At 37.4% G+C, this 25062-nt stretch overlaps 2 protein-coding genes across 2 annotated transcripts in view; both read right to left on the reverse strand.

Annotated features, from left to right (window-relative positions):
* Positions 1 to 25062, reverse strand: part of Shoc2 (SHOC2 leucine rich repeat scaffold protein) — a 72051-nt gene that overhangs the window by 3666 nt on the left and 43323 nt on the right. The window contains exons 3-6 of the mRNA XM_027407015.2: positions 24534 to 24671; positions 11744 to 11874; positions 4283 to 4471; positions 1965 to 2087 (exon numbers count right to left, since the gene is read on the reverse strand). Of these exons, the coding sequence (XP_027262816.1) occupies positions 1965 to 2087; positions 4283 to 4471; positions 11744 to 11874; positions 24534 to 24671 (581 nt within the window). The remainder of the gene's footprint in view (positions 1 to 1964; positions 2088 to 4282; positions 4472 to 11743; positions 11875 to 24533; positions 24672 to 25062) is intronic.
* Positions 14268 to 15514, reverse strand: LOC100767791 (small ubiquitin-related modifier 2-like). The gene has a single exon (XM_035441776.1). The coding sequence runs from the start codon at positions 14763 to 14765 to the stop codon at positions 14478 to 14480; it is 288 nt and encodes a 95-aa protein (XP_035297667.1). The 5' UTR covers positions 14766 to 15514; the 3' UTR covers positions 14268 to 14477.

Raw genomic sequence — 25062 nt, forward strand, 5'->3', positions numbered from 1 at the left:
GTGAGAGCATTTCATGACTCAGGAGATAACATCATACATGACTACTATGTAGATTAAAGCTTATTAAGCAATACTAATTCTCAAAAATGACTTTTAAGCATAACAATTATAAAATTTAAATATTTAATGGGCTAATACAACATTTTAAAACTAATATAGTTACTACAAAGAGATTTTAATTCAATTACTTAAAACAAGGAAATAATTACAAGTATTAATAACTTGATTATTCAATATTCCTTAAACTATTCACTTAAGGGAAGTAAGTAACTGTCTACAACAATTAATAGTAACTGAAGTTACCATTTAGACATTTTTCACTGCATTTCAGTACACTCTTGATGGGGAAAGTACTTCTGTGTATGTTTATCTTACTGATTGTTTAATAAAGCTCTGTTTGGCCAATAAAACAGCAAGTTAGACAGGACTAGGAGTCAAAGAGGATTCTGGAAAATGTAGTAGAAAAGTGGTGATCCAGGCAGGAAGTGACATAGCAAGGAGACTCATATTTAAGCAAGTGTCCCCTTTTTCTCTCCGCTCTTCCTCCAGTGGAGCAATGTGATCCACCAGCAAGGAGGGACACTAATAAGGCATCCGATAAGATAAGTCTTATAAAATATATAGATGTATGATAATTGAGACTGAGCTAACAGATGAGAATCCTAGTCATTGGCCAAGCAGCTTTGTACCTAATATTGTACCTAATATTTGTCTGTGTATTCATTTGGGCCCTAACTCGGACGGGCGGCTGGCATAAAGCACACACACAGCGGTGGGGCTCGGCAGCTTTTAGCGGAAAGATTTATCGTAACACACTCTTAAAAACATGAAAGGGATAAAAAGGGCTATGGAAGCTGTAGTCCTTTTTCTCAAAGAAGTTGTAATTCAGCATGGCATAGGGAGACAGTGATGGAAGCTGGGACAGTAAAAAGAGCAGTAAGTTGAAAGAGCCAAAGTTGTAGCTATCTTTAAGTCTACTTATTTGCTCCAACTTTATAAAAACCATACAGGGAAAACAGTGCAACAACAGTAGCCACCAGGAGTTTACTAGAACCTTATACTAATATGTTTGCTTAAGTGACTCATTTAACTGAATTAAAACTGTGGAGTACCATTACTTACTCTTCAGGAAACTAAAGCTTTGGTAGATGGAATCTACAAATAAGGAGTTACCAAAGTGTAACTTCATTTCGATCTGTTTTACTTAAAAGTCAATGCCTTTAACCATTACACCATACTATTTAACTTATGACAGTGGTTCTCAACCTGTGGACTGCAACCCCTCTTGGGGTCACATATCAGATATTTATATTATGATTCATAACAGCAAAACCACACTTATGAAGTAGCAACAAAAATAATTTTATGGTTGGGGTCACCACAACATGAGGGACTGTGTAGGGTCACAGCATTAGGGATGTTGAGAACTGCTATTTTATAATACAACTCTAAAAGTTTATAAAAATCTTAAAAACAGTATATTTACTATCTTACTAAGCTGGGCTAAAGATGAAAACTCACTAATCAAAGACAGTAGCAGTCATTCTTGACTACAGATGGATGTTTAATTATGGGAAAATCTTTTTAAAAGAAGAAGATAAAATCAAGAGGGTGAAGAGCAACATCCCAGACACTAGGACTCTACACAGAGCTAACATGGAAAACAAATTATCAACACAGGGTGTGGGGGATACAATTAGACCAAAATCAGACAATAAAAGGCTCTGAGTGTCAATCTGAAGAATCCATATTTAATTTGGCAAGCAAATGCCATGTTTTCTGAAAATAAGGAAGCATGTTTTAAAGGTGCTAAGTTTTAGCTATCTTTCTCTTCAAAAATTCCACATTTAAAGTCTCTCAGCTTCTGTTAGGCAGAAGTGGTTCAGAGGCATGAACGCCTCACAGGGTTGTGCGTCTAACGGAGCCCAGTTGTGACCACGTCTAATTGCATTATATTTACTTACCTCGAGAGAAACAAGACCAGATACATCCTCTGGGATCTTTGTGAGCTGATTTGTAGCTAAATTCAATTCTACCATACTGGTCCAAGTTCCAAAATCCAAAGGAAGTGACGTCAACTGATTGTCCTGGCAGAGACAAGAGGCACCCAGGTAGACCCACAGAAACAAAGCCACAATTTATCCTTCTCATATTCTTACTTCATTCCCATATTTATCACCCAAATAAAAAGAAAACAAGAGCCAAAACATGCCAATAAAACCTCTCAACTTCCAATGTTTTAATTAATTAGGCTTTTATTTTGGGGTTAAGTTAGATTTTCTTTGTATGTGGGTATTTGTAGTGAAAATTTAAATATATGTATATTTTAGATATACATAAATATATATAGAGATAGATAGACAGACAGACAGACAGATCACTCAAAATTTCAAAGATCCTAGTGACAAATGGGTTTTCTCTCCTTTGTACAGAAATCACTGAGTAAAACAAAAGTGTTCAAATGAAGATATGGATAGGAAGCTGGCAAGGCAGCTCAGTGGGTAAAAGCACTTGCCACCGGCCTGACCAGTAAACATACAGAGTGGAAGGAGAGAACTGACTGCCAAAAACTGCCCTCCAACCCCCTCCACATCAGCCATGCTGCTCAAGCGCACACACACACACACACACACACACAACAACAACAACAACAACAAAATAAGTGTAGCTTTAAAAATTACAAAAAAGTACTAGTGCATATAGAAGGAGAAAAATGTCAAGCCTCACTTTTTTTGCCAAGGAAAAGTTTTGTTAATCTTTTATCACATTTGAAGAAATGTTAAGACAAAGTTCTACAGTTACACATTTATTTTACTGAAACGTCAGGCAAACCTGCCTAAGCAAATACACTCTAACATCAGAGCCATAAAAACATATGTCCAAATGCAAAAACTAGCAAACACCTGCTTCATCATAGTCTAAACCTATTAAAAACTGAGACATTTCTGATTACTTATGCTGGGGACTGAACCCAGGTCTTGCACATGCTATGCAAGAAGTCTGCCACTGAGCTAAGCCACTAGTATTTCTACATAATTAACACTCAGCAAGAAGGCCATTATCACTCCATCCATTATCCCATGAACAGACTAAGAGCTTCTATGTGGACTGTAAGATTATCTTGAATTAGTATTTTTTACTTACATACATCCAAAGAGTTACCATGACAAAATATAGGAACAAAGTTACAAATTTAGATTACTAAAGGCCACATAGTTTAAAGAAAGACAAAACTATGTAGTGTGCTAAGATAGAACATTCTATCTGGAATCAAAGAAACCCAGGGTTAGGTATGTGACCATTTCTAACATCATCTTTTGACCTAAAATCTGCCCATTACAAATTAAAACATAGCACTTATAATTTCCCATATTTTTTCTCCTTCCACAGTGAACTCATAAATTCGCATTATAAATGTGAAGGCTGCTCACCAAAGGGCATATGGACAAGCAAAGAACCTGAGTGATACACTTCAATCACTCCCACAGCCAAAGAGAAAACCCTGTCTTAACAGTGCTGCTGGGTGTGGTTACATAACACCTAGGAATTTAATGTGATAACTAGCACATTTAACACAGTTTAAGCCTGTGTAGAGGGAGTTTTACATACTTTATCTTCTACTTAATAAACCAAGAATACTGCAATAGATATTTAACACTGTGTCTTAGTCTAGATTATCAATTACTTCTTTATCAGATATATTACTTTAAAAAGTAAATGTTTCTGGCATAATAAGTTGGCATTTATGAAATAGTTATGCAATATATATCCTTACAGTTATACTTCCACAGACTCCCATGATTATTTCTTGAGGACAAACTCCTAATGGTCTACTCGATTTGAAAACGCGTGTTATCTAATAAGAACTGTCCTAAAAGCATGCTTGTTAATAGTTCACATTTCATCAACAAGGCATCACTTACTCTCCACACTAGCAGAGAAAATATAAATGAGAATCACAGCACGCGCGCGCGCGCACACACACACACACACACAGACACACACACAGACACACAGACACACACACAGACACACAGACACACACACACACACAGACACACAGACACACACAGACACACAGACACACACACAGACACACACACACACACACACACACAGACACACACACACAGACACACAGACACACACACACACAGACACACACACACACACACACACACACACACACAGACACACACACACACACAGACACACACACACACACACAGACACACACACACACACACACACACACACACACACACCCCAGACAGGGGCTTACCTTCATATTCAGCTTACTTAACACTTTTGCTCTGGAGAAAATTCCAAATGGGATTTTGTTGATTCGATTGTGTTCCATATTGAGGGAATAAATGGTGGAAAACTGAGATGGACCTCCCACTGGATATAACTGGAAGCAATTTCTAGCTAAGGTCAAGCTATTCAATTTTACAAGACTGGATAAAAGACTCTGTAAAAACAAAATAAGTATAAGATTCAGAACTGAAGTAATATTCACTTTAAACAAAGCAGTAGCCTTGTATGGGATAAAAGCAGCTTGGTCAGGCTGTTCTGTGACCATCATCTTCAGGGACAATCACTACACAGATGTAGAGTTTACAGAAAGCCCATAGTCAATATCAAAGTAGATGGAGAGAAACTCACAGTAATTCCACTAGAATAGGAAACAAGACAAGGTTGTCCACTCTCCCCATACCTATTTAACACAATATTTGAAATCTTAGCTAGAGCATTAAGACAACTGAAGATTAATAGTATATAAATACTAAAGGAAGAAGTCAAGTTACCTGTATTTGCATATGGTACAATACAATATTTCCTACATGTGACCCTAAAAATTCCACTAGGCAATTCCTACAGCTGATAAACATTTCCAGCAGAGTGGCTAGATACAAGATTTAACTTAAAAAAAAAAAAATCAGTAGCCCTCCTATATACAACCGACAGAAACTGAGAAAAAAAAAATCAGGCAGACACTTGACTTCAGAATGGCCACAAATAAAATAAAATATCTTGTGGTAACTCTAGCCAAGCAAGTGAAAGACTTGTGTGATAAAAACTTCAAGTCTTTGAAGAAATAAATTAAAGAAAATACCCGAAGATAGAAAGCTCCCATGCTCATGGATCAGCAGGATCAAAAAATGGCCATCCTACCAAAAGCAATCTACAGATTCAATGTAATATCCATCAAAATTCCAGCACAATTCTTCTCAGACCTTGAAAAGACAATTCTCAACTTCATATGGAAAAACCAAAAAAAACCTATGATTACTGAAATGATCCTGAGCAGAGCTATAGAAAACAAAAACAAAAACAAACAAACAAAAATACATGGTATTGGCATAAAAACTGATATGTTGATGGATGGAATAGAATTGAAGACCCAGACATAAATACACACACCTATGGACACCTGATTTTTATAAAGAAGCCAGAAATACACACTGGAAAAAAGAAAACATCTTCAACAAACTGTGCTGATCAAATTGGTTGTCTGCATGTATTATGCAAACAGATCCATATATATCACTGTACAAAACTCAAGTCCAAGTGGATCAAAGAACTCAACATAAAACCAGATACACTGAATCTGATGGAAGAGAAAGTGGAGTATAACCCTGAGCTCATTAGTACAGGAGACTTCCTGAACAAAACGCCAATAGTACAGGCATTAAGATGAAAAATTAATAAATGGGACCTCTTAAACTGAAAAGCTTGGGTAAGGCAAAGGACACCATCAACTGGATGAAGCAACACTCTAAAGAATGGGAAAAGGAATTTTACAAACTCCACATCTGACAGAAGTCTCATATCCAAAATATATAAAGAAATCAAGAAACTAGATATAAAAAACAACAACAACAACAACAACAAATAATCCAATTTAAAATGGTATAGATCTAAACAGAATTCTCCATAGAGGAAACTCAAATGGCTGAGAAACAACCCTTAGACACTAGAGAAATGCAAATCAAAATTGCTTTGAGAGAATGGGTAAAATCAATAACACAAGTGACAGCCCATGCTGGTAACAATGAGGAATAAGCAGAACACTCACCCACTGCTAGTGAGAGTGCAAACTTGTAGAGCCACTATGGAAATCAATATGATGGTTCCTCAGAAAATTAGCAATCTATCTGCCTCAAAATCCAGCTACACTATTCTTGGGCAAAGGATGCTCAATCCCATCACAAGGACACCTGCTCAACTACGTTTATAACAGCTTTATTTGTAACAGCCAGAAAGTAGAAACAACCTAGGTGTCCCTCACCAAAGAATGGATAAAGAAAATGTGGTTCATTAATACAATTTACTCAGTGGCTTAAAAAAAAATGACATCATAAAATTTGCAGGCAAAGGATAGAACTAGGAAAAAAAAAAAATCCTGAGTGAGGTAACCCAGGCTCAGAAAGATATATATGGTATGTATTCACTTATATATGGATATTAGCCATTAAATAAATGACAACCAATCTACAATCTATAGACCCAGAGAGGTTAGGTATAGAGGAAGTGACTAGGGGAGACACATAGATCTCCCTGGGAGGGAGAAATAATTGATTTTATAGATGGATTGGGGTGTAGGGAGGGGCAAGAATAGAAAATCAGGTGGGGAGGGGAGAGTAGGGTAAAGGAAGAGAATGTAGGGAGAGACAGCTAAAATTGGACTGGGCTATATTCACTTGAGTTGTTAGCCAAGGGGGTCCCATGAAATCCCCAATCATCCCAGGCTGGTGCTGAGACAATGGATTGCTCTCTGCAAACTGACTGTGGGGCCCCATTGCTGAAGACAATACCCACACAACTCATTGAAATAGAGAAGTCAAGATGGTGCCTACATGGAGCTTTCACCCCTACATTCTAGTTAGTATCTTTGGTTCAGGAAGGCACTCTGGAGGCTGCCAAAAGAGAAACATAAAAACAAACCCAGCCACAAAACCTTTCATCTACAATCTGTCCTGCCTGCAAGATATGCTAGGGCAACTGTGGCAAAGAATTTGTGGAAGTGGCCAAGCACTGTTGGCTCTGACTTAAGACCCACTTCATGAGACTGAACCCATACTCAATACTGCTTGGGTGACCAAGAACCAGATACTCCCTCGATAGCCCAAAGACCTAGGATAAAACCAAACACTAATGGTCTTTAAAAATAGTGTCATTAAAATGACTTCTAATGATAATTCTGCTATACTCATAGATTCCTTATTCAGTCATCATCAAAGAAGCTTCCTCTGGCAGATAGGAACAGATGCAGAAACCCATAAGCCAGATATTACAAAGAGGGTCCTGGAACACACAGCTCACTGAACACAGTGGAAGAGGAGGTGGAAAGGGTGTAAAAACCAAAGGGAACAGAGAATACCCAGAGAACGAGGCCCTCTGAATCAACCAAACAAAGCTCAGATGGACTCGAAGAGACTAAAGCAGTAAACATGGAGCTTACACAGATCTACACCAGGTCCTCTGTGTATACAGTATGGCTTTCGGCTCAGAATTTTTGTGGGACTCCTTAGTGCATAAATAAGTGGGTCTCTGATTTTTATGCCTTGTCTTGGGCTCTTTTCCTTGTTTTGGGTTGCCTTGTCCAGCCTCAATGTGATGGTTTTTGTTTTACGTATATTTTATTTTGTCATGGTAAAAATAAATAAATAAATAAATAAATAAATAAATAAATAAATAAATAAATAACTTGTGGAGTCACTGTATCAGATTTCCAGGTTTCATAAGAAACAGGAAAATCTCCCAATTTTTATTATTTGTTTCTGCATTTATTGGAAACACTCTGGAGTAAAGAAAGCATGTCTGTGGATGTGAAGTGCCAATGGACAGCCAGTCTGTGACCTATGTAGATTATGTACTGTAGTGTGAGAAAGACACAGTCTGAGTCCATTGTGTGATCAACCCTACAAAAGTCTTACTAGCACACCTATCTCTAAGTTAATGTAAGATTAGCATTACATTACATCTGTGCTGGGTAAGATGTTCAATAATGTAATGTTTCCTTTAGGAATATTAAATTTACTAAATTATCACTCTTCTCTATGGTAAAATTTGAGGGCAGAAAAGTATCAAACAAGAGTTTACTAAGTATATAACCTCATTGATCCCTATTTTAGCTTCCCTTTATGTAAGGGAAGTGACAAGCAAGCAGATACAAAAGAATCTCTGGAGATAATACTAAAAACAAAGCACACTGATTAATAAAAACAACTAGAAATAATACTTAATTGTGTCACCATTAGTAATGAATTACATGGAGGAAGCTCTTTCTAGTCAAAGTCCCAGTCAAGGGCTATCACATCAGCATCATGTGCACTGAACCACTCCCTCAGAAGCACAATATTCATTATGACACTCACTAGAGACTGGCAAGCTCACTAATATGTGAGAAACTCTGCTGAAGGCTAAGATAATTTTGACTCCTAGCTCTATCTTTTAATACCTTGTGATTTTAACCAGTTTTTCTGAACCATGGTGTGTTTGCTGTGTAAAATAATGATGCCATATAAGCTCAAATGAAGACTGAAAGAGATAAAATACACAGTTTTGCTAGTATATAATAAATGCTTAAAATTTAAACCTCTGTATTCAAAGGAAAGAACACTGGAAACAGAGAGGAGGTGGAGATAGGACACTCAAAGACACAATCATTAGACCAAAGTTTAGTAAAAAGTCTGGACGAGATGTGCATTAGCTCCAACTTGGAGCAGTTGAACATCAGCTAGTTGGAGATGGAATCTGAGGGACCAGTATAAATAGCAAGGCCAGCAGAAAGAAGGCATGAAATAACTGTGTAATGAAGGAACAGAGCAGAAGTGGAAACTTGTTCTTTATATAGAACACTAAGAAGGTACTCTTAACATGTTTGTGGTAGATGAACTGGTAAGCATGGTGATTAAGAAAACTGTATGACAGTCATCTCAAGAAATACATTTTCAATCTATTTTATTAAAATTTTCCTGGGTTTCTTACCACAAATGTTATTGTAACAACTGACTTTGTTTACTGAACTATAATAATGTTAGTATCTGATATCCTGGGAAGGTACAACAAGATAGGAGCTTTATCAAGCCTCTATTTCTTATGTCAACTGTGAAATGCTGCAGTCTGTGGATTCCAACCTTTCTTCTGATTTAACAGTTTTTGTCAAGTCCAGTAACTTAATTAAATAATCCATCTTCTTCATATTTTCAGAGAAGTATTTAATCACAAATGTGGCCCCAAAACCTCCTTTAATTTGTATTTCCTATCTATACAATGCCTGTTCCCACATAGAAAGGCTATACTGAAGAGTAAATGAAACCATAAATGTACAGCTCTCAGCTTCATGTGCCTAGTGTTGTTAATTTTTTTCTGTGTGTGCATATGTCTACATTAATACTAATCCAGTCTCAGATGTCTTCAGATAGAAAAATGCACTTATTTTTACCAGCTCTGATCTCAGGCATGAGTCTCTCCTGCAAACTGATGTCATGACTCATCATCTCTAACTACGCCTGAAAGTCTTATCAGTGGCATCGAATGGATCCTACTGTTTTACTTACTGAGTCTATGTTACAACCAGAATCACACATTTGCACTGAAAATATGCTATTTCCAAAGAACACAGATGATTACCCATATTTGGAGAAAGCCAATCAAAGGCTTCCCTAGTGTCACTACCTGAAAACAGGCATATGCACACATATCCACCCGCCTTTCATATTCAGACAAGAGAGAGCTGACCTTTTCATAATGCTCTTACCACAAGTAAAAAAAAAGGGTTTAACACTCCCATGCCCAAGGCATTGAAAAAACTTTGTGGGGTCTCTTGTCCCTGTTTAAAAATGAAAGAGAAAAGGTCAGGTCTGATCAGAGATTGAAAAAACAAATCAATGGAACAAAGAGGCTTTTATAGTAGCATTGTTTTTGTTTTTATAACATCATAATATAGATGCCAGTAAAGTGACTTATTTCAGTTATATAATATTAAACATGAAACTAACCACATATGGCAATGTCTGTATCTTAAGAGCCCAATAATTATTAGTCTTCTACCATTGATAACAAATCTGTACATAAAATTACATATTTTTAAATGTTTAAACTTTATAGGACCCAGTCTTTAAGAATTTGGACACAAACCACACCCAAAAGGAATCGCCTCAAGAATTTAGCTGGGCACAGTGGCACACATGCAATCTCAGCACTCGAGAATCCTGCTGAGGCCAGGGGACAGCTACACACGTGGGACCAGCTTGCACTACAAAGCAAACACTAGGTCAAAAGGCTACTCTAAGATCTGTTCTCTAAAAGAAAACAAGCGACCACCACCACCAAGAAAAAAAAACATAGAAACTTAATATGCTAATTGATCTACTGTGGACAAGTCATTAGAGAAGTAGATAACATTAAACAGCATAACCTCATCCATTTGATTAATCTGAATTATCACTATCACAGGGCAAAAATCCAGACAGTCTGGTTCTTGGAGCTGGATCTCATACCTTGGACTTGACTCTTTATCTCAGTTAAACGCTACATTTCCGCTAAGGAAAGGCACTGTGACAGTAATCTCAGTGGCCTAGCCTAGCAACTGCAACCATGGGAAACATCTTTATACTTCAATCTGTTTCCTGAAAACACACACAACCAAATTAAAATAAGCCAAATTAATAAACGTGACTTTATGTTTTGTTCCCCAAGCAAACAAATCAAATGAGTTAGGTCTTTTTATGAATTCATATATAGTTGCATTTACCCAAATAGTTCTTCATATATAAAGCTTGATCTTGAAACACAGGAATAGATAGACAGACAGACAGACACACACACACACACACACACTCAACCCCTCTCACATACACACCCTGATACCACTTAGAAAAGTCTGTAAAGGTCAATGGGTACCCATGTAGTTCCTTCATTTAATTTGTTAGAGTACTATATTATGCTTGAATAAAATAAGTAAATATGCTGCCAAGGATGCAGAACTGATAACATACTGTTTCAATACAAGAAAGGCACAAATTAAACCGCATACCACACTGAAACCCATTACTCTACAAGCTAATTTTACTAAAGAGAAGATGGCTCCAGAGTCCAATGATTAGTAAGAGCTGTCTCCAGCATTGAGACCAGAAAGAAGGAAGCAAGAGTAGGCAGACTGGAGTGGGTCTGCGGGGGTGGAGGTGGTGGTGGGGTGGTGGTGGTGACTTCTTACTTGACCAATTCTTTTTCTAATAGGATCAACATAATTCAAGTTAAAAATAAGGTTAAAATATCCAATTTGTTGGCTGTTATACACTAAATAGGCTTTGACATTACTGCATTAGTAGGGTAATAATTTGGGTCACAAGAGAGTTCTAGACAGTACTAATAACGCCATACAGATGATTCTTTCCAATTATTTGCATGTCTTATTCTAGCTGAACAGAGCAGTCAAGTTCTAAATCAAGTCACACAGCTTTTCCTTAGAGGTTTCTACTGCTTCTCAGCAGTAAAGAGCAACGACAACTAGACTGTCACTCTGCCCCCCACCCCGCAACATCAAAACAACAGTACGCTTTTATACACACCCTTTCTTTTTTTTATCTTATGATGGCATGTGTCAGCATAATCATTGTTTTAACAGTCCCAATTACCAAATTATGGATCCAGATGTAAAACTGACTAGATTTTCCCTCCGTTTTCTTGCAGATTAGTTTCAATTACATTCTGTTTCCTCTAATCTACTTCTTACCTCTGGTAGAGTAGAAATGTTATTGTTCTCTAAATTTAGCTCCTCAAGTGCACTGCATTTTGCTAATGATCTGGGTATTGCTGACAATCTATTGTATCTCAGGCCAAGACGATTTAAACTGGACAGGTTTCCTGTAAATACAAGAAAAAGGAATTTGTCATTCAGAAATCTGATGAGCCTTGCAGTGTCACAAGCTGCCCACTGGGTCGCCATTAGTCACTCCGAAGTACTGTTTCAGCAGGTCTTTAAACAAACTGCAAGTGAATTTCTAAATGAACCATTAGATAAAGTATTGGCATCATTTAACAAGCTAAACTTTAGATTTAACTTAAAACATGTGGTTCTGAGCGTCTCACACAAATGCTATGACATCAATAACATTGAAGCATATCCAACCTGAACACACACTAACCACTACTGGGCAAATAAAAAGCAAACACATCTTATCCCCACATATATCCTAGTTTCATCGTCAAGACAACATAGGAAGCTACATATCAGCTCCCTGGATGAATATGGTATCTACTATTATAAAAGATTCAAGCAAAACTTCCTGAACAATACATATAAATTTGTTTTGATACTTAAAAGGGCAACAGTAACAACAATTAAGTTGGGTTTATTCCTTTGTCATGACCAATTCATTTCTAACTGCTGCTCTGACATTTCTGGATGGGTCATGTTAAAATGCCAAATGTTACCTTTATTTCTACATGAAACGGTTTCCCCAATGTTAGAAATTACAGAAATGGATGACTGTGTCATGTTAGTTTTTATAGACACATATTTGAAGCTTTGTACTTTCACCAATCTACTGTTAACTATTTCTTTTTTTATTCTGATCATCATATGACCAAACTTTCTAAATACAACATTGCTATGATAATTACCATAGCTAACACAGCGTCAATCAAGCCTTGATTGACACTGTTGGAGAGCAGTTGCTACGCCCTCAATCCTCACCTAATCACTCCTCACCCGCTGCTTCCCTTCTCAGTAGAGAAACCAGCAACAGAAGTTATCTGAATTACTACTTGGAACTAGTTTTTATCCTTTACAATGTCATGGTAACAGTCATATTTTAACATGAAATGAGTATAGTCCTTAAAGCTAATCAACTATAACAGAAACCTAGCCACTGGACTACAGCCACTCTACAGTTACGTCACTTAAATTTCTTTTCTACAATCCTGTTAGGATGTTGGGCTACCAAGAATTTATAGTTCTGGCTAAGTAAGGTTCCAAAAGGTGTAAAATAGAATATAAAAGCAAAAACAAAAACTATCAATTAGCAAAAATAAGCTGAGCCTGCCTTAAAGTGATTTCTAAATCAACTTAAGATGCTTCACTGGTATTTTTCTAAAGGCATCCAGGTAAGATGTCACCACTTTAAAGGGGGATGGAGGAACAAAACAAACAAAACAGAAGTGATCACTTTCCAAAGCACTAGGGAGTTAGGATCAGAAACAGGGGTAAGAATCATTCTTTACTGTTGTTACTACTGAACTATAACTAAATAGGAAAGTTGTATATATACTGGCAAAAGTGGGACATCTACATGTACAACAGGCAAATAATAATAAAACTGGAGACAGCCAGAACACAATAGAAAAACCAAAGTATCTTAAACTATTTACAACACATGTGCAGTGTGCACACGCACCATCTAAAAGTGTGAAAATGTGCCCTTTAGGCTCTGAAATGGTGCTGTGATTCTCTCTCTCTCTCTCTCTCTCTCTCTCTCTCTCTCTCTCTCTCTCTCTCTCTCTTTCTTTCTGTCTTTCTTTTTGCTTGTCATATAACCAGATAATTAGATGGCAATATTTACAAGCTAAACCTCAAGATTAGTAAGTAAGCCTTGAAGAATTGTGCTTCAAAGACAGACAATTCTTGAATCTGGTATTATTAGTTTAAATAGTCAAAAAGGTATATATACTTTGTGAGTTTTTATATTTCATTGTGTACATGGGTTTGTGTGAGCCCACACATGTGAGTGGCTTCACAGGCATGCCTGTGCTTGTCTATGTAGGCCAGAGGTGATGCTCCGTGTCTTCCTCAATCACTTCCCACTGAATGCTATTTATTTATTTATTTATTTATTTATTTATTTATTTATTTATTTTGATTTTAAACAAGAAATTTATTTAAATAACAAGATGCTTGACTTGAAGGGAAAACTATCTAGGATCATTTTCTTCAAGAGTAATTTACCCCTACTTAAAGACAGATTGCTCTACATGTAACAGCTATGTACAAAACAGTTATAAAATTGTCCTTGGTTTTACAATGATAAATGAAAAACATTAAAATTCTCCAATCGAACAAGGTATGCAAGGATTTTGTTGTTGGATTCTTTTGTTAAAACATTGAGAGCAAAATAACTTACTGGAAAATAAAGATAAGAGCTGAATGAGCATGCCACTAATGGAGAAAGGGGGATATTTTCACAGAACCAGTACTCCCCACAGACCAGCTCCATCTGATGTCAACCAAAACAGAACATTGGCCATTTAGTTTAAAAAAGAAAACAAGAAAGAAAAAAAAAGCGCAATATGCTTGTGCACATACACCAGTTACTTTATGTACAATAAAGAAATGGGGACAGGGAAATGAAAGACTAGAGAAAACTACACTGTAGTCGTCAGGATGTGGAGGAAGCAAATTGCGGCTTTCTAATTGCGAATGTGTTCTTGGTCTACAACCAAATTCTGGAGTAAAGTAGCAGGTTCCCTTTTTAGTGGACACCTCCTGTCTGCTGCTGGAACACATCAATCGGATCTTCATCCTCCATTTCCAAGTGTGCAGGTGTGTCTGTTTCATTGATTGGCTGTCCATCAAACCGGAATCTCATCTGCCTCATGGACAATCCCTGTCGTTCACAATAGGCTTTCATGAGTTTACTAAGTGGTGTATGCCTCTTAATCTTAAACTGCACCACAGAACCATCCTGCCCCGCCACCTTCAAATTAATATGATCCTTGTTCTCAGTCTTGACTCCTTCCTTGGGTTTCTCGCCGGCCATGGCGAGCGCTGGAGGCTCCTCAGCTGCCGCTTCACAAAAGAGCGCCGGGTCCGCACACGGAAGGAGCTCACAGGCAGCACCAGGAGCGGCAGATGAAGGAGGCGGCAGCGGTGGACGAGCGCTATTTATTTATTAATCCATTCGTCTGTTTGTTCGGATCCTTTCCTACTGGATTGGATTTGGCTGACTTGACTGTATGGTTGGGGTCTTCCCATCGCCACCTGCCCAGACTGCAAGCACACGCTGCAGCACGAAGACCTGTGTGCTCCGATGGCACCCAGTTCTCACGCTTTCACAGCCAGCACTGTGTCAGCTGAGCCAGATCCTCAGCCCACCTTGTGACCTCCTGGTGAGCAAGGCTGTGATCACAGATGTAATCTTTATGCTCATGAACAAAATGTTCTCTTCTCACATAAGGACTATCTGACTGCAACCCTTGACCCTAGAACAGACCAGCTTTTAAAGCATTTGTTATGCAGTTAACCAAAACTGCTTCTTCAGTGACCCCACACAACTATCACCCTCAGAGGTGAGGTTAAACTGTGTACATAATTTGTAAGTCTACCTTAGTTATTATAACCTACGTTTCAAAATGTTTTCAAGTATGTAATATTCATAATAGAACATTTGGGATTAAAAGGCCACAGCTATATTATATTTCCACCTAGATCTGTGCCACCCTAAGGTGAGGACAAGGTGGGAGGGACCCTATAGAGCGTGCACAGTAAAAACATCAAAAAATTTTATTCTTAAAGATAGTTTCTTGATAACTAAAACTCAACTTTACACTCTGAGACAACACAGCTCTGACAGACTCCATGATGTATCTGTTACACTGTACCTAATATTATGTCAATACTTCTGGAATCAGTGGGGGGTCATACCAATTATAAATGCTTATTCCTATTTCTATATCTGTTCCCAGATCCTCATAAATTCTATCGCCAAACACTAGTTCATAGCAAGGCAAAGAAATGCCCACAGCTGAATATTGCTGCAAGTTTGTTACAGAGAGCAAATACTGAGAAGCATTAAAGTGGCAGACTGGATTCCAAAAATTGTTATAGAAAGAAAACACAGATTCCGTTAATTGAAAATACTTCCTAATACCAGTTTTATCTTGTCCAACTCACTCAATCAGAGTCTATATCCTTAAAAAGCTCCTCTCCTGTCTCTTTGATAGTTTGTCTCTCTCACCTCAAAACAAAATTATGTAATTAGCTTTGAAGATTAACCTTTAATGCTTAGTCCTATACCATAAGAATTGAGATAAATCTACTTTTCTTTTTATGTAACTGAGAAAACTAAACAACCACTTCTTTTCCTACCAAATGTATTTATATTACTCAACTAGTTTTTAAAGCTCCTGGCTCTCATCTTCTGAACAAGATGCTGCTATATAAAATGTCAAATATCAGACAGTCTACTCTCTCTCAAGACACTAACTTCCACAAATGACAACTATGCTCAGAGTATGACAGTAGATAAGAGGTCTCAACAAATGCTTGGAATATTTATAAAGACAAGGACAGCTCCTAGAAGAAAAGATCAAAACTGACCTTATAAAACCAGGTGGGAGAGTTTCTATCACAAAGGAACATCTCTGCCTGGTACAACAGAAGGGAATGAACAGGGAAGGATAACGTAAAGATGGAGGGGTGGGGCCAGTGAGCCAGCTCAGCAGGTGGAGGTTTGACACCACATCTGAGGACCTGAGCTTAATCCTTGGGATGTCACAATGGTAGAAGGAAACAGACTCCTGCCAAGTTGTCCTCTGACCTCTCTTCTGCATTAACCCATGCATGAGCACGTGCACGTACATGCACACAGGCCACACACACAAAACGAATAAATGAATGACTGAATGAATGAATGAATATGAACAGTTAAAAATGAAACGTACAGGTAAGATGTTTGGGTATTATACAATATGACATTTTCATTATCAACTAACGATATGAACTCAAAGGTTAAGAAATGGGTTGGTCGGGCTGGAGAGATGGCTCAGTGGTTAAGAGCACTGAGTTCAATTCCCAGCAACCACATGGTGGCTCAAGATCATGTGTAATGAAATTTGGTGCCCTCTTTTGGCCTGCAGGTATACATGCAGGCTGAACACTCTACACATAATAAACAAATAAATTAATCTTTAAAAAAAAAAAGAAATGGGTTGGTCATGGCTTGAAGCTTTAGACAATTATTCTGTGACATTTGGTAAAAATAGCTAGGGACGCTAGGGAACACGGTAGAGCTGACCCAGATGCTGTGGGTAAGCTGAGCTGGCCCCAAGGGCTCTTAGAGTCAACCTGGCCCCACACCTTGCTGCCTGCTGCACTGGGTGAGCTAGTCAGTGTGGTGCTGGAGAGCTCGCCCTGGTGGTGAGGATGAGGTAGAGCTGGAGAGCTGAGCAACCCACCTACCCGCCCAGGCCCAGACCAGAGCTGTGAGCTGGTCCACCCCACCCTCCTCCCCATCTATGAACTACTGCAGCATGTAAGGGGCCACTCCTGCAGATCCAAAGGCACACTAACAACAGGACATCCGAGGAGCCCCAGTGAGGGCTCAGGGTCAACAGTGTAGCAGAAGCCAGAGGCCTGGAGCCAGACCAATGATGACTCACTGCAATCAACACTTGCTAGTGAACATGAACAGACTAAAGGGTAAAGTGTGTGACTCAGTGATTTGCACTGCAGCTTCCATGACAAGATTTTTTTCTTATAAGTTTTCTTTTGTTGGGGGGTGGGGTGCAAGGGCAGATAAGAAGGTAGAGAGAGGGGAATGGAATCAGGATGCATGATGTGAAATCAATTCACAAAGAGTCAATAAAAAGTTTTGTTTAAAAAAAAAGTGAGTCAGGCATTTTGCAAAATTTCTTTTGTGTGTGTCCTTAATGTAGCATAATACAAGAATTACTCAACAAATTCTACAAATATTTAATTTGTGGAAACATCACTACAGAAAAATGAGACAAACAGAATTGTTTTTATTATTAAAGATCTGAACAATAAAAAAACAATAGCTAAGCAGGAGCAATTAGTTATTTTTCTCATGGCTGAGACCAAATGCCTGACATGAAGCAACGTAGGGGAGGAAGGAGCTATGTAGCTCACAGTTTAAAGATACCATGGCAGAGAAGACGTGCAAAGGAGTGATATATTTCCTTCTACTTAACAACTGTAAAGTTGTATATGTGAGTACCAGTATCTATCTAATCATGACTCAACCGATGTCATGTTTTTAATGCTTATAAGAATTCAGTAATGAAAACCTTCACACATATATTTATACACATATCAGAGAATATTACAATGTGTCAGAGGATAGTTATTGTAAACTGTTATGAATTTGATGACCACACAGCTAAATTAATTTCATTTCCACAAAGTCAGTAATCATATTCACTTCCTCAATCTTTGAAGGACAAGAAGCAAGAGTATACTTTTTTCCTTGCCCATGGCCACTGCTACAATAAAGCCAGCGAAGGTGGGTGGCTTCTCCTCAAGTAGTGATAGTGACTATAAAAGGCAACAAATCTTTACAAAGAACTACAAGTAGATAAGGCATGTCTTTCTCTCCTCCTTACTACGCCTTTCTCTATTATAGAAATATCTGCCAAGGAGTCTTTTAAGTCTACCAGAAGAGCAAAGGATTAATAATGGCAAGATCCTATAATTCTGCTCCACCAACTGGCACACCTCATTTAATTACTCTCTACCGTAGAACAAGAGACAAACACAATGCTTTAAATGTCTCAATCTCATTCTGTAGCAGCAAACATTAGTGTGGTGATGGATTTCTAAGTGCTTCGAATCTCAAAAACCGGTAAATAGAACCAAACCAAATCTCACCCTTAAAATCAGAATAGATTTCCAGAATTAAAACATTTCAAACTAAAACTGTGCTGTGAAATTAATGCACGATATTAACTACAAACAAAACAGTGCCTCTAGAAAGAAGTTGAACTTTTAAAAATAAGACCCATGAGAAACCCATGTTTGCATATGCCTTATCACTTATTTAAAAGATTGTGAATCATCCGAATTTAGCCAAGATCCTATTACTCTCAGAAAAGTAAAAGAGATTGTAAAAATTAGGAAATATCAAATCTCATTTATGCTTGGAGGGGTGTGGCATCAAGAGGTTCGACATTTATTATGATTCTTCAGCAGTGGTTCCAACTCTTAACTTCCTTACTTGCTTGCAGTGGTTTTAACTACAAGTTAAACTGCAACAGAGAAACCAAGACATGGTCTGCTTTAACGCTGAGAGGACTGTGACTAAGAAAACCTCAACAGGACAGTGTCTCTGTATAAATGTAGGCTGATCATTGTTAATCACCGACAGCTTCTAAGTGCTCCACTTTGACAGCTTGCTTTCTTTTGCTGTCAAATGTTTAAAACATGGTGAAATTACATGGCTATGAATTAAAATTAGATACTTTGAATTTTGGCAAGGATAAAGCATCTTTAGGTTAACTCAGAATATTAGTTTAGGAAGACTATTTCAAACAGTCTTAATCTTATTTTTACAAAATAGCAAAAAAAAAAATCAGTAGGAAGAATACACCATTCTAAAGATGAAATGTCAAAGGTGCATTTTTAAAGCAAATTGGAGGGGAAAAAAGCTAAAAAGGAATGTAAAAATTCTGAATGTCAGAAACCATAGGAATACAACTACTTCAAAAAACCAACATATTTGTTACAGACAACGCTGCACTGAAATCACTTGCAGCCTTTGTGGGGTTGTTTGCTTGGTGGGTTTGGGGGGTTTTTTGTTGTTGTTGTTGTTTGTTTGTTTTTTTGTTTTTTGCTTTTTTTTCCGAGACAGGGTTTCTTCATGTAATAGCCTTGGCTGTCCTGGAACTTACAGAGATAACCCTGCCTCTGTCTTCCAGTAATATTTTTTTTAAGAAAAAGTATCAAGGGAACCATAGTTCAATTAGATCAAGTTTGTCACTAACTGTTCTACATGAGTTGTTCTTCTCCAATAAAAAAAGAAAAAGGATCTCGAATGTTAGTTGAGAGCTAGGAATGATAGAGTGCTGCCTAGCATGGGTGGAGCACTGGTTTCAGTCCTCAGCATCCCTAAAGAAGTGAAAGAAAAAGAAAAAGTACATAAAATTTATGAATGTAACATCACAATCCAACTGGTCAAGCTTCTCATCAAATTTTAACCTGCGGCTACACAACCAAGACATCAACATACTGGGATAGAAAAGACAAAAATGAATTATTTAGTAATACATGAAAAATGACTGTAATATAAAAATTCCAACAAATACTACTTGTTAACTTTGCCTTCACCCAAAATAACAACCATTTTATCTCCTGGCAACTAACAGATTTATTTTCTATAAATGCAATATTATTTTAAATTGTTATTATTGTTCACATTGTCACTGCTTTCTAATACATAGTTGTGATCTGATCACGCAGAACACTTGAGACATGAAGCCTACAATATCATCTTAATTACAAGAGATTAAGAGCACTGGCTGTCTTCAGAGGGCCCAGCTCCCACATAGCAGCTTACAACCTTGTCTAACTCCAGTCCCAGGGGACCAGATCCCCTCTTTTGACCTCTGTTGGTACCAGGAAAAACACAGAAAATAAAATAATAATGAAGTCAGATGCCATCACATCTATAATGATACTCACTTGGAATTTAGTTTGATTAGCTTGTACAAGACCCAGGAGTTCAAATCCCCAGCACCACATAACAAACAAATGAATTAAAACACAGAATCACCTCTATTTAAAAATTAAGAAAACTAGGAGAAAGAAGGTTCTATAGACTGTCATCTTTCTCAGAGGAAGTGAGTCTAAAGGCCCCTAGTCCTACTCTACAGCAGTCTTACGTAGCACAGTCTGTGCACTCTGAGTGCGGACACTATAGTGTGCTGGCTGCAACATTTGCTTATTACACCTTAACAAAACAGGGACACAGACAAATTCACAAAACACTAAACATCACTAAGACTATATAAGAGAAAAAAACTGTGGATCAATGACCATTTCCTATATGTCTATCATTACTGGAATGAGTAAAGGAGATTCTTGAGCAGATAAGACAACAAAAACCAAAGACCCTTTGGCTAAAACTTGCTCAAGAAGCCATCTAGCAGCCTAAGACACCTGAGAGCTGCACACAGCTTTACAATCTGGGGTAAGCTACATTTGGTCTTCCTGTCTTATTTGCAGCAGAGTAAAACAGCATTTTTTTCTTTCTGAGACCAACCAAAATTCTGGATTTCATGAAAGATTTTTGTTTTGTTTTTCTTTTAGTAAGGTTATTTTTAACATGACCCCATGGGAGAAAAAATGTTAACACACTTGAAACTAAACAGTTTCTTTCCCCTTTACAATTCAATCAGTTGTTCAAAATTAAGCAAACTTGAAGACTTTTATTTCAATGTAGGAACATCCAATAATAGAAACTAAACATGTCACTGTGTAATTTTTAAAAACAGATACTAAGGTAAAAATTAACCCATCTGTTGAGCGGGCCCAGAAGTATACTACAGAAATGTCATTGTAAAAGATCGACACTGAGAAAATTTAGTTTTTACACTTCAGAAATAAAGACATCATCCTTCGTATGGTTGAGCTTTAAAAAAACCTGTCACTTACAATGCACAAAAACATATGTTAAATGCTGAAGGGCAGAACCAAAGGCAGCAATGCATTCTGATTCTACCAGGGCCTCAAGGGAGGGAGCTGAGTCTACTGCCCACATGCGCGCCTGGCCAAACTGTTAAACATGGAACAGCTAAGGAGGACAGACTAGCTTTAGCCAATCAAAAATTGACTGTGGCAACTACACCAACTAGACAGCTGATGAATGGAAAAATTAAAACAATAATGAGGATTAGATAACAGCATTACAATTGTTGTGACACTGTAACAAAAATCTGAAGGTGAAAAGATTCCCCCAAAAGAGCAGGCTGTGGGGCAGGGTAAGAACAAATTCACTGCTTCAGCTGCACTGTGATAGCCAAATGTTCTATAAAGACACTAAAACTGTTTTTAAAACACTGCTGGTAAGGAATTGCTAATAAGGAAAAAAAAATCACTGGTGAATTTTACCGAATATTAATGCCACTCTTTTTTCTTATAGTTTAGTATGTTTGTGTGTTTTGCCTACATGTGTATCTGTGCACCACTTAAATTCCAGGAGGCCAGAAAAAGGCATCGGATCACCTGGAACTGGAGTTACAGATGGCTGCGAGCTGTCAGGAGGATGCTGGAAATCAAACTGGGGGCTTCTAGAACAAACAATTCTCTTATCCGCTGAGCTGTCTTCCCAGTCCCAAGCTATGCCACTTTATATTCATATAAACTTCCAAATAATGAAGAGGAGCATTCCCAACTTACTATATTACTAGACCAAAAAAAAATTATAATGCACTTTATGAGAATATTTGTTGCAAATAAATAAACAATTCTAATTTCCAACATTCTACCAGAATGTTCCTTTTTTCATTATCTCACTTTGGTAAACAACTCCAATCTTATCCTCCTCATCATCTGCTTCTTATGTTTTCTTAACATTTCACTCATGAAATAACCAACCTCGGTTTAGATCTGTCGACAGGTCTCATTAATTCCCTAGAAATAAGCCTCTGGGGCATGAGGAGACAGTTCGGTGGGTGATGTACTTACTAAGCTGGGATGAAGACCCGTGTTCAGACCCCTGTGCTGGGAGACAGAGGCTTATCTGAGTTTTAATCAAGCTCATGAAAATACGAAATTGTGTTTTATTAGTTTCTTCTACTGTACTACTTGTCTCTTTCCAGAGCTTTTCTCTTTTGTTGCTTTTAAACTTCACTTATATTATTTCTATCTTTCTGTTTTTGGTTCCAGGATATTTCTTTGACTTTAGCTTATAGGTCATTATTTTGGTCTTTGTGTTTATTACATAGCATTTTCCAACTAATTTAATTTGGTAAACACATCTTCCATTTGTATACACACGTGTGTGTTAGGAGGCAAATATACCAGAGCATTGGAGGCCAGAGTGCAATGTCCGGTATCTTTGTTACTCCTCATGTTATTTCTAAAGTCTCTCAATGAACCAGAAGCTCACTAGTTGGCTAGACCGGCTGCTGGTGAGGTCCTGGGATCCCTATTACTTCATTTCCCCAGCACTGGGATTCCAGGGGTTCGACACCGTGTCCAGCTTTTTATGTGGGTGCTCTGAACTCAGATCAAGACTGTATAGCACTTTAGCCACTAGGTCATCTCCCCAGTTCCCTGGCAGACATTTCTAAGAATTGTGTTTGTTTCTTTTTAGTATCAGTCTGAACATAATCATCTGAGATCACTTCTCTGTCCATCCCATTTTCAAAAAGGAGAAAATAATTCTCATGGTTTCTAACATCCTGAATTATCCATCTGTCCTTTCTAAGTTTTAACTTTAACAGAACACTTCTAATAACCTGTTACAGGGTGCAGATAAGTTGGCCTTTCCAGTTTAAAGAAAAACTACTTAATTTGTTGCCAGTACAAATACTAATATGATAGGAAAATCCATGGGCCAAGAACTAGAATGGCATAAGTTGGATGGCAATTATAAGATCTGAGTCTCAGCCTGCTTTTTTGTAAATGTTGACTTATATTACTTAAGATACCTGCCACTGATGAGAAACCATGGTCAGGATTCAAAATAACTAAATAACAAAGATACCTCTCCACCAAAAGTTTAGTAACAACACCCCCCTCTAATTTAAAACAAAAGAAAACTGAAGTACCCAAACTGAAAACATCCCCCAGAATCACAGGACTAACAAACCAGAGGTTAATATTAGCAGTCTGGAAACAAACTCAGAACCAGAAATAATCAGATACTGGGAAAGATTTTGCCCCAAGAGAGCTTTCCCAAACAGAAGATGCACCTGAAGGGCTAAGATGCATTTCTGGTAACAGTTAAAATCCAAGTCCTGCAGAGGTAGAACCCTTCAGAGATGTTCCTTGAACAGAGTAAGCCAGTTATGAGCTGGTCCTCTAACAAGACACCAACAAAAAACTATAAAAAACCCACATGCACTGAACATATTATTAACATGGCTCTTGTAGATACCTGACAATAGCAAACAAAAATAACTGAGAAAGATAGAATCATCATACACATAAACTGTTTTATTAATATCACCTCTGAAATAATTGTTCAAATTTTATAAATCAAATACAGATGATATTTTTCTAAATAGGAAAGAATGTACAAAAATACTCTTTTGGCTTATATATATTTCTAGGCAACTGGAAAAAAAGACTACACATGTATAGAATATTATCATAGCTCAATTCAAACTGTATGCAGTTTGGCAAAATCTTCAAAATATATTTTAAAAATCTTCAAAACATCTCTTTCCACTCAACATTACAAATGAACAACTTTTAAGTTACATTACTGTGTTTTAAAAACTATACAACAATGATTTTATTTTGCAATGGGTACTTTGACAAAGAACTGATTACACTGATATAACAGCATGTGACATGCTGAAATAAACAAAGCAGAAATCCCTCCATTTTGCAGTTAAGTATACACTAACTCAATGTTTTATTTTCTTTACAATCCCAAATGAATTCATTTCTTAAGATCTAATTTTTTCTTTATCAAGAAATGGAAAAATGATTTAAAATACTATTCTAAAGATTTTACTACTACTTTGATAATTTTGAATTTGTATTATGAAAATGGATCAACAATAGTCCTGCCCATAATCATGTAGCTACAGATATCAGCATCTTGCTTCTCCCCGCATACCTATTGTATCTGGGAGGTCTAGTAGTTCATTGTGCTGCAGGTCAAGGTTGGTTATCTGTGTGCAGTTTCCAATCTCCTTTGGAAGGTGTTCAAGTTGATTGTGAGCTACATCCAGGGTAATGAGGTTACATAATTCACCTGTAAATTGATCAACATAATAATAAGCATTAAAGAATGTATCAGGTTATACTTGTAAGCATGGGAGTACTCTTATGATTCCTAAATCCAACTTCTACTTCAAAATGGTAAATGATCTACTGAAGACACTCATATTGGGGAAAGAAATTTTGGCTCAAGCACAGAATTTCAAACTATTACTTCAAAAGCTGACAGCCAATGAAATTAAATGATGCTTCTAAACTAATGCTTTGTCATTCTGTGCTGGGTATTTTTGATACTGTCTTTTGGTACTAGGGATTGAACACAAGGCCTCACACATACTAAGCATGCACTCTGTCACTGAGCTACATACAAACCACTCTCCCCTCTAATCATGTGTTGCATATTCCTTCTAAATAGGCATTTTGAC

This window comes from Cricetulus griseus, chromosome 3, assembly GCF_003668045.3.
Source record: "Cricetulus griseus strain 17A/GY chromosome 3, alternate assembly CriGri-PICRH-1.0, whole genome shotgun sequence".
Taxonomy (NCBI): Eukaryota; Metazoa; Chordata; class Mammalia; order Rodentia; family Cricetidae; genus Cricetulus; species Cricetulus griseus.